Source organism: Hyperolius riggenbachi, chromosome 2 (assembly GCF_040937935.1).
Source record: "Hyperolius riggenbachi isolate aHypRig1 chromosome 2, aHypRig1.pri, whole genome shotgun sequence".
NCBI lineage: Eukaryota > Metazoa > Chordata > Amphibia > Anura > Hyperoliidae > Hyperolius > Hyperolius riggenbachi.
Genome location: NC_090647.1, coordinates 428256695 through 428272840, shown reverse-complemented (window position 1 = coordinate 428272840; position 16146 = coordinate 428256695). Strand labels below are relative to the sequence as shown.

Sequence of the window (16146 nt, the reverse complement as noted above, 5' to 3'; positions counted from 1 at the left end):
CCTTGTCAGACTTGTCAGCCTGTGTCTGGAAGGCTGCCAAGTTCTTCAGTGTTGTGGTTCTGTGATGAATCTCCCCCCTCCAGGCCCCTCTCTGCACACTGCCTGTGTGTTATTTAGATTATGGCAGATTCTCTCTTATCTTTTACAAGCTGGATAAATCGTCCTCTGAGCTGGCTGGGCTTTCACATACTGAGGATTACAGACAAGGGCAAAGCTGTTTGCAAGAAGAAAAGAGCAGCCTGAAACTTCAGTGCATGAGAGCAGAAGGGGGAAAGAAACACACAATGATCTCTTGAGATACAAAAGGAAGGGTGTATACAGCCTGATTGTGTATGGATGTATTTTCTATGTGTGGACATACTGTACATCAACCTACTTCCTGTTTTGGTGGCCATTTTGTTTGTTTATAAACAAACTTTTTAAAACTGTTTTTAACCACTTTTAATGCGGCGGGGATCGGCAAAATTGTGACAGAGGGTAATAGGAGATGTCCCCTAACGCACTGGTATGTTTACTTTTGTGCGATTTTAACAATACAGATTCTCTTTAAAAGGTAGCAGACAACGCATCCTGTTGCTACACAGGTAAATGCGAGTGAGTGTGCGTCTGTGTGCGAGTGTGTGTGGGATATAGGGGCGCGTGTGACCTCATGCAGGGTGCCGGGGAGTGTTGTGCACAAAGACATTAGCTGCCGCTCAGCCAAGCTGATCCACCAGGGACCGCAGTACACACGCCTTATCAGCTGCACCAGCTGACTTTATGCTGGGTACACACTATGCATTTTTCGGTCGATTTTCCATCTGATTGATTTCCGATTCGGTTATCCTTTCTTATTTCCATTCACTTCTATGAGAAATCGATCAGAAAAACGATCGAAAATAAGATTGGACATGTCAGAAATTATCTATCGAACCATCCATCTAACACAAAATTGTATGGTGTGTACCTAGCATTAGTCAAGCATGTGTATGGGGCTTTACAGGGGCTCACAAGCTAATCTCTACCATAGTCATAAATTCACTACTACTTTTAGGACCTTTGTAGCCCCTCACACACTCCAATGAGTTCTGGTTCACCATGAGCTTGCTGGTTAGTCTGTACATCAACAATCCATAGTAAGATTAATCAACACTTAAGTTATCTGAAAAGAACTGGCCAGGCAAGAGAAAGAGAAGAGCACTGTTTGGCTACTAGAAGAAGATTATTGCTCTCAATATTAAAAGATGAAAAAAAATATCCTGCTTATACTCAGAAATAATCCTATTATGCATACATATAGATGTAAAACAGTGGAACAAATATGCATACAAATTATATTCATTAGCATAGAAGTAAATACTGCACAAGACGACAGAGACAGACAAGCACTACAATCCAACAACAACGTATATTAGCCAGAGATAGCGAGAAAACAGGCCAGAAGCAATTCTGTACAAGGCAGAGAAGAAACACCTATTGTGTATTGTGATCACATTCCGCTTCATCAGATGCTGACAGCTCAGATAAGTGGCTTGGTTCTGTGACAACAGGCCTGATGCATGAAGCTGGGAAATTGGCAACTCCAGTTAAATTATTACACCAGATTAATAAAGAAAGAAAGTCTGCATCATTTTCACTCAAAAACTCTTACAGCTTCAGTAACAGATTCCCTGAGAATTGTTTTCTGATGAGAAAAGCAAATTGTGTGCATTAAAATTGCTTAAGCTTTCCACCTACCAAAAACAGGAAGTGTGTTAAAAGGTAGCTTATCCATGCAAATTATTCATGCATTTTACTGCTTGCTTGATTCTGTGCTTTCGATTTTTTGAGTTTTGTCTTATTTTTTTTCTGCAATTTTTCCATTTTTTGCCTTATGCAGTCCTACAGTACTGGTCTGTTACATAGTTTGGATAAAATAAGATCCATCCATCAAGTCCAACCACGAGAAGAAAGCAGGGCTGTGGAGTCGGTACAAAAATCATCCGACTCAGACTCCTCAGTTTATGAAACCACCGACTCCAACAACAGGTAATCCAAATTGCCCAGACTACTTAGTCTAATTTTTACAAAGGCTATGGATCTGGTTCAAAAATCATCCGACTCCTCAGTTTATTGAAACCACCTACTCAGGCTCCAGATACCCAAAATTGCTCCTACTCAGACTCCACAGCCCTGGAAGAAAGTGCACTGTCTTCTAAAAAGGGGCTAATAATTACAGTGTAGGGACTCCCTTTCTATCATTACTGCCTTGCACACCACACCAGATTCCCTCCCTAAAATGATAACAGTAGCTTGCAGGGCATTCTGTGTTTGTGGGTGCATTGAAGGCTGCCCAAACATGAGATGGTTTGCTAAAGCACTGCTGAGTACAGTCACTGGCTTATTAGGATCTCCAGTACAAGGAGAGGTTACCTTGGAGGGGGGTTAATGCACAATATATCTATCTCAACTGGGAAACAAACGTGACGGTAAAGACACTGGGCATCAATTTTATTTACATATCAAGAGGCAAGAGTTTCAAAGGTCAACTTTCTACAAAGTCTCGTACACACGGGCTGACTGATGTTGCCCGGCGGGGATCGAGACCCAATCCCTTCGGCAACAACAGGCCAGGTCAGGCTATACAGATGCAGGATGACGCATTCTGTTGCTATGTGGGGGCAACGGAGTACTCGGCATGGACATAGCAATTGGCCGCCGCATGGCTGAGTTGATCCCCGTTCGCCAGGGACTGCTGTACACACTCCGGATTGTCTGAGGTGGTTATCTGCTGCCTCAGTCTTGCGTGTGTATGCAGCATAAAAGCAGTATACCTGTAAAGCAGACACTGTTGACAACAATTTAGGGCTTTGTAAAATTGCAAATCGCAAATGCAATGCGATTTCAACTGGATGCAAGGAACACAAGGAAAAAATGCTGAAACAAAACGCTGCATACAGGACTTTTGCGCTCAGGCAATCACATCAGACGAGCATAAAAGGGGTCTTGTGATTATCAATTTTGCTGAGGTTTGCTTTTTGCAAGCGATTAGAAATTACAGCAAAATAGCGAGTACTATAAAGCAGCCCAGCATTTTCTGCTATATCTTTACCACAGTAGAAATACATTCAGTATAAATGTTTTCCGAACCACGCAAGGACAAAATCACTGAATATTGACATATATTAAAACATACGGCTCTTAGGCAACATACAAAATGGGTTCAATCTTAAATATTTTGATAAAATATAAATGTTTTTTTTTTTCATTAACATTTACATATTGTTCTGCTGCCTTTAGAGCCATGCATATTATTAGGATATGAAAATTCTGCACATGCTTCAGTTATGAAGTTACTTGGCAGGCAGCACAGTCTTTATACCACTGTCAGCAAGAACTGCCGAACCTGACTCTCTACAGAGGCAATGCAGATGTTACAGAATGAGAGGAAGCTGCCAAAAGGCCACACTTGCTACAAATACCATCGGCTGATGCAACAGAACTCTGTAATTATGATATGTGTCATAAAAAAGTCAGTCACTTCTCCAATAAACTGTGAAAAAAAAAATTAAGGAAAAACAAAAAACAAAAAAACAAACCTGCTACATTACCTAAAGTAGCCACTAGATGGTGCTAAATGACAAGCATGAACAGTCGACATTGCATTTAATCAATCATCACTTTCTCATGCTTTGCACTGTAGATCTTACTTTTAAACCAAGACAGACATGAAGTTCTCAGCGCCCACTGCGCCTGAAATGTTACGATATTTCCTACAGAATTGGCTGGACATTGTTTAGATCTTCTGCATCTGGATATGTAACGTCTATGATTAAAATTTAACCTTGACCCAGTGTTGCCTGAATTACATTTTTTTTTAATGGAGTGCAAACATAGAACTAGTTGTGACGACTTTTTTTGTCTTTGGCTTTTTAATGATAATTTATGTTATGTTGTGCTTACACACAGCATATACATAGTTAAGATTTCTAATTAAATAACCTGCTTCTGTGGTTGCATAGTGTAATGGTTAAGGGCTCTGCCTCTGACACTGACCAGGGTTCAAATCCTGGCTCTTCCTATTCAGTAAGCCAGCACCTATTCAGTAAGGAGTCCTTGGGCTAGACTCCCTAGCACTGCTACTGCCTGCTGAGTGCGCTCTAGGAGTACATTTGAAATCGGCGCCGGTAGACTTGGGCGCAGGATACAGCGGTATATGGCTGATCCTGCTTCTGCACAAGTCCGGGACGATTTAATTACTATTCCCCCTCCAGGCCGCCATGGATAGTGGGGGAATGAAATAATTCGGCTTCCAGCGATTGCTGGAGGCCGAATTATTATGTTTTTAAGCAATTTCAGCTCCGTCTTCTGACGGAGCCGACGTTACTCACTGAGCGCTGCAATAGGAATGATTCCTATTGTAGTCTATGGAGGCGCCGGCTGCGCCCAAATCTAGCAGCGCTGAAAAGCACTGCTCCGCGCTCTAGTGACTGCAGCGCAAGCACTGAGTCCGACAGGAGGAAAGCGATATACAAATATAAGAATGATTATCGTCTCACTGTACAGCTTTTATCAGTACTTCAGAGGATTCTGTATGGAATAATATGGACTACAGGTGGCTCATTAATTTAAGGTACCCATACACTCACTGATTTCCTTATTCGATCCCCTGCAGATTCGATACACCTGTAATCATCAAACTGATTGAAAGGATCGATCAGACAGGATGAAAAATGTAGGCGTCATTGTATCTTGAGCCTGGCACAAGCAATTTGGGTGCCACCATAGGCTGCAATGCAATTAGCGGCTATGGCGGCACCAGGCACAGGAGTGCACCACTGAAGCCAAACTCAGTCTATCCAATTTGAGTGGATTTATATCTTAGGTAAATTGCGCCTTCGCTTTACAGTTGCTTTAATTAGCAATGTTACAGAAGCTTGGGTAGGGGATGGGTGTTTGTAGTAGACATATATAAGAGAAGGTTCGAGTTATGAGAAGAAGATGGAGGGGGGGGGGGGGGGGTTAGCATTAAGGGCAGTAGGTGGGGAGAGGTTAGCTTTAATGTGAGAATTAGTTTACAGTGGAGATAGTAGAATATCACTACAATGACCAATATTCTACTATTGTAGATTGTAGAATTTTGCTGAAATTCTACCATTGGGGATAGAACATCAGTAAAATGAACTATTGGCATTTTCTCACACCCATTTTACTAGGCACCCCCTTCCATAGGAAAGAACATAAACAAATGGCCCAGTTAAGAAGGCAAGCGTGTACAGCCGTTATTGCTTAGTTGGAGAAAGGACTGTTAAAACAAGCAATGCGAGTCTGACTACCATGTCACGTACACCTAAGGCTCAACACACACCATACAATCTTGATTGTTCAATCTTACCACTTTCATGTAGTATAAGAGCTTATCCAATCAATCATTCAAGGTATTTTCAATCTGTTGGCCCTTATACTAAATAGATTTGGTAAATCTGTACAACCAAGATTGTATGGTGTGTGTTGAGCTTAAAAGGGACTCCTGGTCTACACACTTGCCTTCTTAGCTCAGACATTTTTTTATGTGTTTTTTTCTAATGGAAAGAGGAAGGCAAGAAAAGGAACCTCTGTAAATAGTGGAACAGTCCAGAAATTCCACAGCAATTTACTGTTAAGATTACATGTGTCAGTGTTACATGCTAGTGACTTAATATGAAGCTTAGCATAAAAGTTTGAGGGAATGTGTGGTGTATTTCATATACAGCATTGATGTTTAATTTAGCTCTCCTGGCTGGGATGAGGGGGGGGGGGGGGGGAGAAGAGAAAAAAATAAATAAACCAAACCTTACTTTACTGCTGTAAAGTATGTAATGTATCAAAACCTGGATAGCAGTAATTCAGTGTTCTTGCTCACAATGAACTGATCACTACACCTTAGTTAAACCTAGTTGCAAAATTTACCAGTTCATCTAGCTAATTTCAGAAACAAGTTTATATGTTTCTCAAATATCTACCATATTTTTTTTTTTTTAATCAAATTGTAGTGAATGAATAAAACAAAGGATTCACAACAAATTACCTGTTTAAGAACAGTTACGTGGCTTAGGCATCAGTGGGGGAAATAAATCTACAGCCAAAACATTTGCTAGACTGACACCTGACATGTCAATTTATCCAATATGCCAAGGAATACGCCAAGGAAAAAATGAAGACCTTTCACTGGTCAAGCTGTGCCCCATAGAGATTTGTTTTTGAAAAAAAAATTGATTCGGTTATGTTCTGGGATAGTTTTGTTTCACCCAGTCAGTGGTAATCTTTTGTTTTATGTGTTCAGTAATTAAGTAGGTGTAATGCAAGCCACAGATGCATCACCCCATTTCTTTATGTTCTTACGGTATGTAGCGTTTACCCTGACATAGTCCTTGTCAGTGGAGTGCACCCACACCACAGGGCCTTTACACCCTCTGGCACCCTACCTGACACGTGTTTCGTACAAAATAGAGGAAAAAGTGCACTTCACAGTCAGGGCTGTGGAGTCAGTACAAAAATAGTCTCCAAATCTTCAGTTAAACCACCAACTCTGACTCCAACTCCAGGTACCATAAATGGCTCAGACTCCTCAACTCAGACTCCTTAGTCAAATACTTACCAGGGTTGTGGATTTGGTACAAAAATCATCCGACTCCTCAGTTTAAGAAACCACTGACTCAAACTCCAGGTACCCAAAACTGCTCCGACTCCTCAGCCCTTTTCCCAGCAGACACACATTGCCTGTTTGGCGCAGTTGGGCACGTTTCCTTGAGACCAGTTTTACACATTTCTTGCTGCATCGCACCAAAACAGAAGTCAACCATATGACCTTGAGGCAGAGCACGCCGACAGGGTCATTTGCACAGGCACGCCGCGCACTCAGTGACAAACTTCCTGCTGGACAGGAAGTACATCACTGGGACTTCTGCCACTTCATTGTTTACACTACCATAGACTTGCATTATAACATGCTCCATGGATCAAGTGCAGTGCATGCAGTAATGCGCTGCCGGCCTTGTGTCATATTGGCAGCTTCCGTCAACGCGCATTAAGTGTGCAAGGATCCATTGACTTGCATTGCTTTTGCAGCCCCTTGCAGTAAAATGGGTAACAACGCAGGATTCCAGTGCAAGCGTGAAAGGGGCTTGATGGGCAGGGTGCAGTTCAACTGGGTCCACAACAGGTGTGTTCAGCTTACAGGAACAAAGGGACAATTTGCATATTCAGCGGTGATGCACTGAGGGACAACTCAAAACTCACGTCAACCCGATTTATCGCAAATACCTTCTGTTTTAAGACGACAAATTTATGCTTTGAATTGTTTTTTCCAAAGCCATCCTAAAAAAAACTGTTTTTTCTAAACTGTGTACATTTGTTTGACAAGCTTCATATTAAACTGCATCATCACACACCAGTGTGACACTGGAATAAGGGCTTGTTCACACCTAGGGCGTTTTTGCATTATTTTAAGCGCCACCGATTTTCAAAATCACCCTAAAAACGCTTGTGCAATGATTGCCTATGAGAGTGTTCACATCTGAGCGATTCGATTCTGATCCGCTCACCAAAGCACTGCCTGTACAATTTTTGGGGCGGTTTGCCTCAATGGAACGTATAGGGAAATCGCAAGGTGCTTGGAAAAACGCTTTGTATATAGATTTCCCCAACGCTTTCATGAATAAATACATTGTATTTTTTCATTTCCGGGTGAAAAGAGTTCACTTCCTGACTTGCAGCGCTTAGGTAAGCGCTGGGAGGCGCAAAAAAAAAAAAAAAAAAAAAAATCGCGCACAAAAAATGTAAAACCTCTGGCATCTGCAATCTTGAATTTAGATGTGAACAAAGCCTAAAAGATTTTAGTGTGCCTTGGCCTGGTGTGTGTGTGTGTGTGTGTGTGTGTGTGTGTGTGTGTGTGTGTGTGTGTGTGTGTGTGTGTGTGTGTGTGTGTGTGTGTGTGTGTGTGTGTGTGTGTGTGTGTGTGTGTGGGGGGGGGGGGGGGGGGGGGGGTTTGTAGGTTTCATATGCAAGGTGTATGCCTTTCCTTTGTCAAGCCAGTGTTCAACCCTATGTGACATGAACAAGTACATCCACAAAAACAGAGCCTCACTAGTGAAGCAAGGGATTAAAATGGGTGTTCCTGCTTGGCTTGTCAATCAAAAGTGACAGGAAGTAGGTTATAAGGCCAACTCTATTCTGTGCATGCTCAAAATGAAAGAACTCATTGAGGAGCTATCAGAAACAAAACAAAAATAAAAAAAAAATCAATTTTTCGAACGGACATATATTGATTGATTTACATTGGTCAGACCTACACATTGGCATTCGATTATAATTTGATTCGAGAAAACTACTCAATGTACTGCTCAACTGAACACAAAAATCGACTAGTGTGTGGCCACCAGTAGATGTATTAATTCGTTCTTAAAGAACAGGTGTGAGCGAAATAAAAAAAAATAAAAAACAACTTAGCTGGAGCTTCCTTCAGCCTTTTGCAGAGTATCTGTATCTCGCCGCAGCTCCAGTGTCCCGAGATCCCCACCGTTGCAGATGCCAACCTTGCCAGGCCACACCACTCGTGGTCACGTGGCCTGGAGCGTTGTGCGCACGGCTGCATGCTCGCAGAGAAGATGCCGACCTGCCGGGATACCAGACCTGTGGCAGGGCGAGGGCTGGAGGAAGCCCCAGGTAAGTAGATTTTTTTTTTTGCTTGTACCTGGTCCTTTAAAAAGTAGCAGAGCCAGATTATTTTTTTCAAAAAGCAAAAAAAACAAAAAAAACAAAACTGTTGGGGGTTGGGGGAGTGTAGCTGGTCGGATCAGGAGTGCCTCTCCTGCAAGGGATATCCCTTTCCCATAATGATGTAACGATGAGCTCAATGTCAGTAGATGCTTGGGTCACAGCGCAGCACGGGGGGCTGAGAGTGGCGCGGAGAGGACACAGAGGCATGGCACAGAGCAGAGAACATGCCTCTGTGTCCCATTTGCCCCCGCGCCGCCTCCGGCAAAGCTGCAGTTACAAAACTTTAAATGACAAATTAAGTGAAAGGTATGTGGAGGCTTCTATATTCATTTCCTTTTAAACTATGCACATTGCCTGGCTGCCTCTGCTGATTCAGTGCCTTTAATGCATTTAGTCATAGATCCTGAACAAGTATGCAGATCAGGTGTCCATGACCAAAAAAAAAAAAAAAAAAAAAAAATTCAGACAAGATTAGCGGCATGCTTGTTTCAGGTGTGTTATTCAGAAATGACTGATGCATGAAAGATCAGCAGGATGCCAGGCAACTGGTATTGGTTAAAAAGGACATAAATATGGCAGCCTCCATATCCCTCTCGTTTCAGGTTACCTTTAAGCATTGCCTCTGCCAAACAAGATAGAGCTGCAAAGCTGCAGATTTTAGGTTCATTTTTCGGGGCACGTACGGCCAATAGAGTGACAGTCCAGCGAGATGTTCCAGGTTCTATCAAATCTAAAATGAACATATCATCTAATTGCCTCTTTTTACCAGGCAACATAGAATAATCTGTTCTTTCAGGAAGCAGACTGATCTATAAATAAATACGGATGTGAGGCAGGCAAAAGAAAAAAAACTCAATTTACCAAGAGGTGACACCGAATACTGTCATACTCACTGGTATGTTAGTGAGTAGCACAATATATTTTCACACTGGTAAAGTGTGGCGCATTGAATTACACTGCCAAAGGATAAAAGATCCAAGCTATAGCGAGAGCTCAGTGAGGGCTGGAACCCACAGGAGCGCTTTTGGCAGCGTTTTGGCAGCACTGCGATACGCTAGCAGTTTGCCAAAACGCTGGGCTAATGTTAATGGATGGGGCAACTTCCACAGGAGCGTTTGCGTTTCTCAGAAACGCAAACGCAGGACGTGCAGCATTTTGGGAGCGTTAGCGCTTCAATGTAAAGTATTGAACCGCTAGCGGAAACGCTCAGCAAAACCTAAACTGAGCGGTTTTGCTAGCGTTTTGCGGTTCAGCACACTGTAACAAAATGAAAAATAATTCCCAGGACCAATCAGGATAAAAACGCAAAACGCAAAACGCTAGGCACCCGCTGGGGAAAAAAATACAATGTTGCAAAACACGACCAAAAACACTCATGAATCCGCTTGCAAACCGCTCAGACAAAACGCTAGCGGTTGCGTTTGCGGTTTTCAGTGGGTTCCAGGCCTTACACAGTAAATGGCCCGAGTCTGTATTCTGAACAGAAACACAGCTGGTTTACTAAAAACAAGCATCACAAACAGAAATCCTTCAGCTGGGCCATAAATTGCGGTGGCCAGGTATGGAGTGTTATGCTGGGAATACACGGTTCGTTTTTGCCTTCGTTTAAACCTTCGATTCGTTCGGTAAACGAATCGAGTGTTGAAAACGTATGTAAAAATAGTCATAATCTCATTATAGTTTCGATTAATAGACCCCAAAAACGAACGACTAGTGATCGAACATGTTTGATATTATCTCTCTTTATCCATCTAATCGAGCCATTGGTAGGCTTGATGGCTGTTCAGATCGATTATATATTCGTTTATGCTAGTCCGTCCCTGTAAAAAGGGATTTTCGTTTCGTTTCTTTGCAGCCTTCGATCATTGGAAAAACGAAACCATCAGAATCGAAAAAAAAAACCAAACCGTGGGTGGTGATATTAACCGTATGACCGATTATTTCGGGATCGAAAAGGACAAAAGGCACAATCGAAACGAAGGTTTAAACGAAGGCAAAAACGAACCGTGTATTCCCAGCATTAGCAAGCCATGCACAGCATGCGGATTTCATCTCCTTAGCTAACCAAATAGTGAATTTCCTTCATTTTACTGACTTTAACAACATTTAAAACATTGCAATTTTTGTGAATTTGAAGTAATTCCACATTAAAACCTGTATTCGCCAAAAAAAACACACATTACAGGTAATTGCCACTAAAATCATCATCTGCCTCCAACATTGAAATAAATAGGACCTCATGTACAATTCCACAGTAGTGCAATCAATACCAGTTAGTGCACCGACACTGTACTGCTTCCATATGCATGACTATGGTGTATTTATGAATGGGTAGTAGCTGTCCAACAAGATACCTGGCAAACAAGTTTGTTCACCTAGATGCACAGTAGCCTGAAATTGGAAATTTTTCACACTCACAAGGCTCTGCATGTGAGAATATCTGCAATGTAAAACCCCATTTTTTTCAGATTCATCAGTTTTTCAAAATTCAAAGATATGCACGGTAATGAATTAATGTATATACTTGTGCATAGGCCGACGTGCAGATAAGCCCTTCCACTAATTTGGACCTAAAAAGTAGCAGAACGCTCCAACACCACCTTTCCATAGGTGGAGCCTGCTATTGGTATATCACCTGTGAACAAGCCGACCCCTCACTTTACACACAAAATGTGGGTGTGAAAAAGTTTGTTTATCCGCACTGATATCCTTTTTGTACCACATATTAACCACTTGCAGTCATAAAACCCCTTAAGAACCAGACTTTTTCCATTCAGACCACTGCAGCTTTAACGGTTTATTGCTCGGTCATACAACCTACCACCAAAATGAATTTTACCTCCTTTTCTTGTCACTAATACAGCTTTGTTTTGGTGCTATTTGATTGCTGCTGTGATTTTTAGTTTTTATTATATGCATTAAAAAAGGCATGAATTTTGTAAAAAAAAATATATGTTTTAAAATTTCTGTGCTGACATTTTTCAAATAAAGTAAAATTTCTAAATACATTTTTGTCCAAATTTATTGTGCTACGTCTTTGATTAAAAAAAAATCCAATAAGGCCTGGTGCACACCAAAACTAGCTAGCAGATCCGCAAAATTCTAGCAGATTTTGAAACATTTTATTTTTCTGTAGCGTTTCAGCTAGCATTTTGCGGTTTTGTGAAGCGTTTTTGGTGTAGTACATTTCATATATTGTTACAGTAAAGCTGTTACTGAACAGCTTCTGTAACAAAAATGCCTGCAAAACCGCTCTGAACTGCCGTTTTTCAGAGCGGTTTACGTTTTTCCTATACTTTACATTGGAGACAGAAACGCCTCCGCAATCCAAAAAATGCCTCACCCCGGGAGTATGCGTTACAGCAAAACGCCTCCCGCTCTGGTGTGAACCACCCCATTGAGATACATTGACCAAGCATATCCGCAGCAGAAACGCTCAAAAAGCCACTCTGTGTGCCCCAGCCCTAAGTATACATTTATTGGTTTGGGTAAAAGTTATAGCGTTTACAAACTATGGTGCAAAAAGTGAATTTTCCCATTTTGAAGCACCTCTGACTTTTCTGAGCACCTGTCATGTTTCATGAGGTGCTAGAATTCCAGGATAGTATAAATACCCCCCAAACGACCCCATTTTGGAAAGAAGACTTCCCAAAGTATTCACTGAGAGGCATGGTGTGTTCATAGAAGAGTTTATTTTTTGTCACAAGTTAGCGGAAAATGACACTTTGTGACAAAAAAATTAAAATAAAATAAAGGTTTCCATTTCTGCTAACTTGAGACAACAACAAAAAAAAAGAAATCTGCCACGGACTCACCTCTCTGAATACTTTGGGGTGTCTACTTTCCAAAATGGGGTCATTTGTGGGGTGTTTACTGTCCTGGTATTTTGGGGGGTGCTAAATTGTAAGCAACCCTGTAAAGCCTAAAGGTGCTCATAGGACTTTGGGCCCCTTAGCGCACCTAGGCTGCAAAAAATAGTCCATTTACAGAGATATTTCTCCCACCCAGCATGGGTATGTGTAAAAATACACCCCAAAACACATTATACTACTACACCTGAGTACGGCAATACCACGTGTGACACTTTTTTGCAGCCTAGGTGCGCTAAGGGGCCCAACGTCCTATTCACAGGTCATTTTGAGGCATTTGGTTTCTAGACTACTAATTTTAAAAAGAAGACACCCCAAGGTATTCTGTTAGGAGTATGGTGAGTTCATAGAAGATTTTTTTTTGAGTCTTATGAGTACCTTTAGGATTTTACAGGTCATTTTGAGGCATTTGGTTTCTAGACTACTCTTCACGGTTTAGGGCCCCTAAAATGCCAGGGCAGTATAGGAACCCCACAAATGACCCCATTTTAGAAAGAAGACACCCCAAGATATTCTGTTAAGAGTATGGGGAGTTCATAGAAGATTTTATTTTTTGTCTATCAGCGTTACACGGTCCTGGGGGTGCCACTTTGCCGCCGCCCATAGGTAGTGGGCGGTCAGCAAGTGGTTAAATTATTACAGAGTATGAGTCTGGGCACTGTCAAAAGTTGCTGCTTAAAGAGACTTAAGTCTATAAATAAAAAAAAAAAGATTGCTCTATAGCATTAATGGGCCACCTGAAACGCTGCATACCCTCGGCTGAATACTCACTATAACCCCCAAAATCCCCTGAAGAAGATTTGTGCGGCACTTCCGAGTACAGGCAGAGCTTTGGGCTGTTGCTCTGACTCTACTCGCGTCAATCAGTGCTGATCGCTGCCTCTCCCCGCCCAGTCTTCTTTCACTGAGAGTGTGGGGGGGGAGAGGTGGCAATCAGCGCTGATGGGCGCGAATAGAGGCAGAGCAACAGATCTGAATGGAGGCAGAGCAGGCAAATATGAATTTCGATCGATTTTCCATTCGATTTCCATAAAAGTGAACGGAAATTGATCGGGAAAATAGATCGAAATTTAGATCGGACATGTTGGAAAAAAATCTTTCTGGCAGTTAAATCTGCCAGAAAATTGCATCGTGTGTACATAGCATTAGAGAAGGAAACATGCCTTGGCGTCTAGCCACCTCTCTTCCCCCTCATACTAACGATTCTCCCCTGCCCCCCCCCCACCGTGGCGCTTCAGGTACAGTCCAGGCGTTACTACACAATAGGGTTAGGGTAAATCAGATTTGGGGTGTTAGCATGTTTTCTACTAGTTCTTACCATTAAGAGGTTAAGTATGGCATCATACACAATTGGTGCTGAAATAGCTCCAATCCCTATTGCTTTGGCAATGCTCTTAGAGCTACAACACGGCAAGACGCTTAGCCATGGAGCAATTAATATGAACAGTATCTACACCACCGATGCTAGCAGGTAATCCACACTTATGACAGACATGATAAAGTAACAAAAGCTGTGCATATAAGATGTGGGATCATGTGCGCTGAAAAGGCTTTATACTTGCCTCTGACATTCATCAATCTTGCATACTGATCAACTTTTGACATAAACGTGTTCGAATCGCTTACATCGATCAACTAGACACAATTGACTTCATATCCTTTAGCAGTATTCAGCTCAAAGACAATATCTGGCTATCTGCCAAAGTTTTTCTTCCAGAGAAAACTCGTAAGATTAAATGAATACACAAAAATATAAGCAAGGGTAATTCAGGGTCACGGCAACACAAAAAAATATATCTAAAAAAAACAAAGCAATAAAATACCTGTCTGAAAGCTTCTTTGCAAATCCAAAATCTGTGAGCTTGATGTGACCTTCTCGGTCTAACAAAATATTCTCTGGTTTCAAGTCTCTGTAAACTATTTCTTTGGAGTGTAGGTATTCTATAGCACAAATAATTTCTGTAGAATAAAACAGTCCAGTGCTGTTGTTAAAACGTCCCATGTTACGTAAATAGCTAAAAAGTTCTCCTCCAGGGACATATTCCATTAGCATATATAAAAAGCGATCATCGTGGGAGGTCCAAAACCTAAAAAAAAACAATTACAAGTATTTAAAATTCATGAAAACAAATCCATTCTCAAACAGGAACACAATTTAATAAAAATGTACATTTTTTCTGCAGCGAGGCAAAACAATAAAATAAAATTAAGATACCCCTAGCAATAGCCACCATGTCCTGTGGACCCTCTTGTGCACAGAAGTCAGCATCTCTCACTATCTTTCTCTGCAGGATCTGCTCCGGGGTGTAAGTAAAAGAAGTGTAACGTGAAAGAGGTTACAGGCAATTTTGTTCCTGCCACTCTTTAGAGCAATGCTGGTGGCTCTGAACAGCATCAACCTCTCAGCATAAAAAAGAAACCAACTTAATGTGATAATGGCCTATGAAGAACAGGTTATTGTCCCCTCTACCAAGAATGCAGTCAGTAGGAGAAAGTGCCATCAATGGTCTATTAAGTACTGCCACAATTTGCCCAAGGTCATCACCAATTTTTTCCACTTCTAATTCCTTATATAAACCAATCCAAGCATAAACCGATATCCTTACTTCAGACACCAGATAGGTCAGGTATATCTTTACTTCAGACACCAGATAGGTTGTTCACGAAAAAATAAACCTAGGGTAGAAGCCCCAGTCACTACTTTTAACATACCCATATCACTTCTCTGGTGGTCTAGCTGCCCCCTTCCCCCATATAGCAGTTGCCTAGTGTTCAGTGCCCCCCAAAGAAAATCAAAAACAAAAACCACAACAGCAGCATTACCTGGTATCTAGCGATCTACTTCCCAATTACCAGGAAGTAGAGCGTAAGCTGAACACCAGAGCCTGAATACGATTCAAAAGAAGCCACAGAGGTGTTCATTTCACATCCAATTGCATCTCCCTGTGGGTTCATGGATGTTTAATTTAAGGCTAAGAATAAAGTTACTGCTGTGCAGTCCCGTTGCTGGTGCACCCATTCAAAGGTGAATGATTGCTGCCACAGCAAGTAGCAGCAATCATTACTGAAAAAAAAATGTTTAATTTAAAAAAAAAAAAGTATTAAAATTAAAATGGTAGTGCTACTGAGAATCTAGAATTCGTACAGGAGTGTCCTTAGACCCCTGATGTCATGTAATGATCCGGCATTCTACATTTTTAGCTGCGTTCCAAAGTTAGACCAACCCCGAGCGCATTGTTCTCCTACTCACTCTGCCTCCTTGTGTGTTGCGTGTCATGCCTCCTCCCCATCCAACAGATGTGTCACTAGCCTATTGGCTTAGTAATGCTTCTGTACAGCACTCTGCCCCAAACTGTCACCCAATGGATCGGATCCCAATCCCGCATGCAACTGTCCTCATATGCGTATTCGATGCATTAAAATAGGAGTACCTTAACTACCTCAGTTTCAAAATGGCCAGCTACCACATATTTATGAATTACTGATCCTTATTCAAACAAATATATGTAGGGAAATAAAAAACCATACATATACATACATACATACATACACATACATATAT

General features: G+C 41.6%; 1 protein-coding gene across 1 annotated transcript in view; it reads right to left on the bottom strand.

Annotated features, from left to right (window-relative positions):
- The window catches only part of PRKX (protein kinase cAMP-dependent X-linked catalytic subunit), a 174119-nt gene that overhangs the window by 30225 nt on the left and 127748 nt on the right, over positions 1 to 16146 (bottom strand). The window contains exon 3 of the mRNA XM_068265622.1: positions 14408 to 14671. Coding sequence (XP_068121723.1) covers positions 14408 to 14671 — 264 coding nt within the window. The remainder of the gene's footprint in view (positions 1 to 14407; positions 14672 to 16146) is intronic.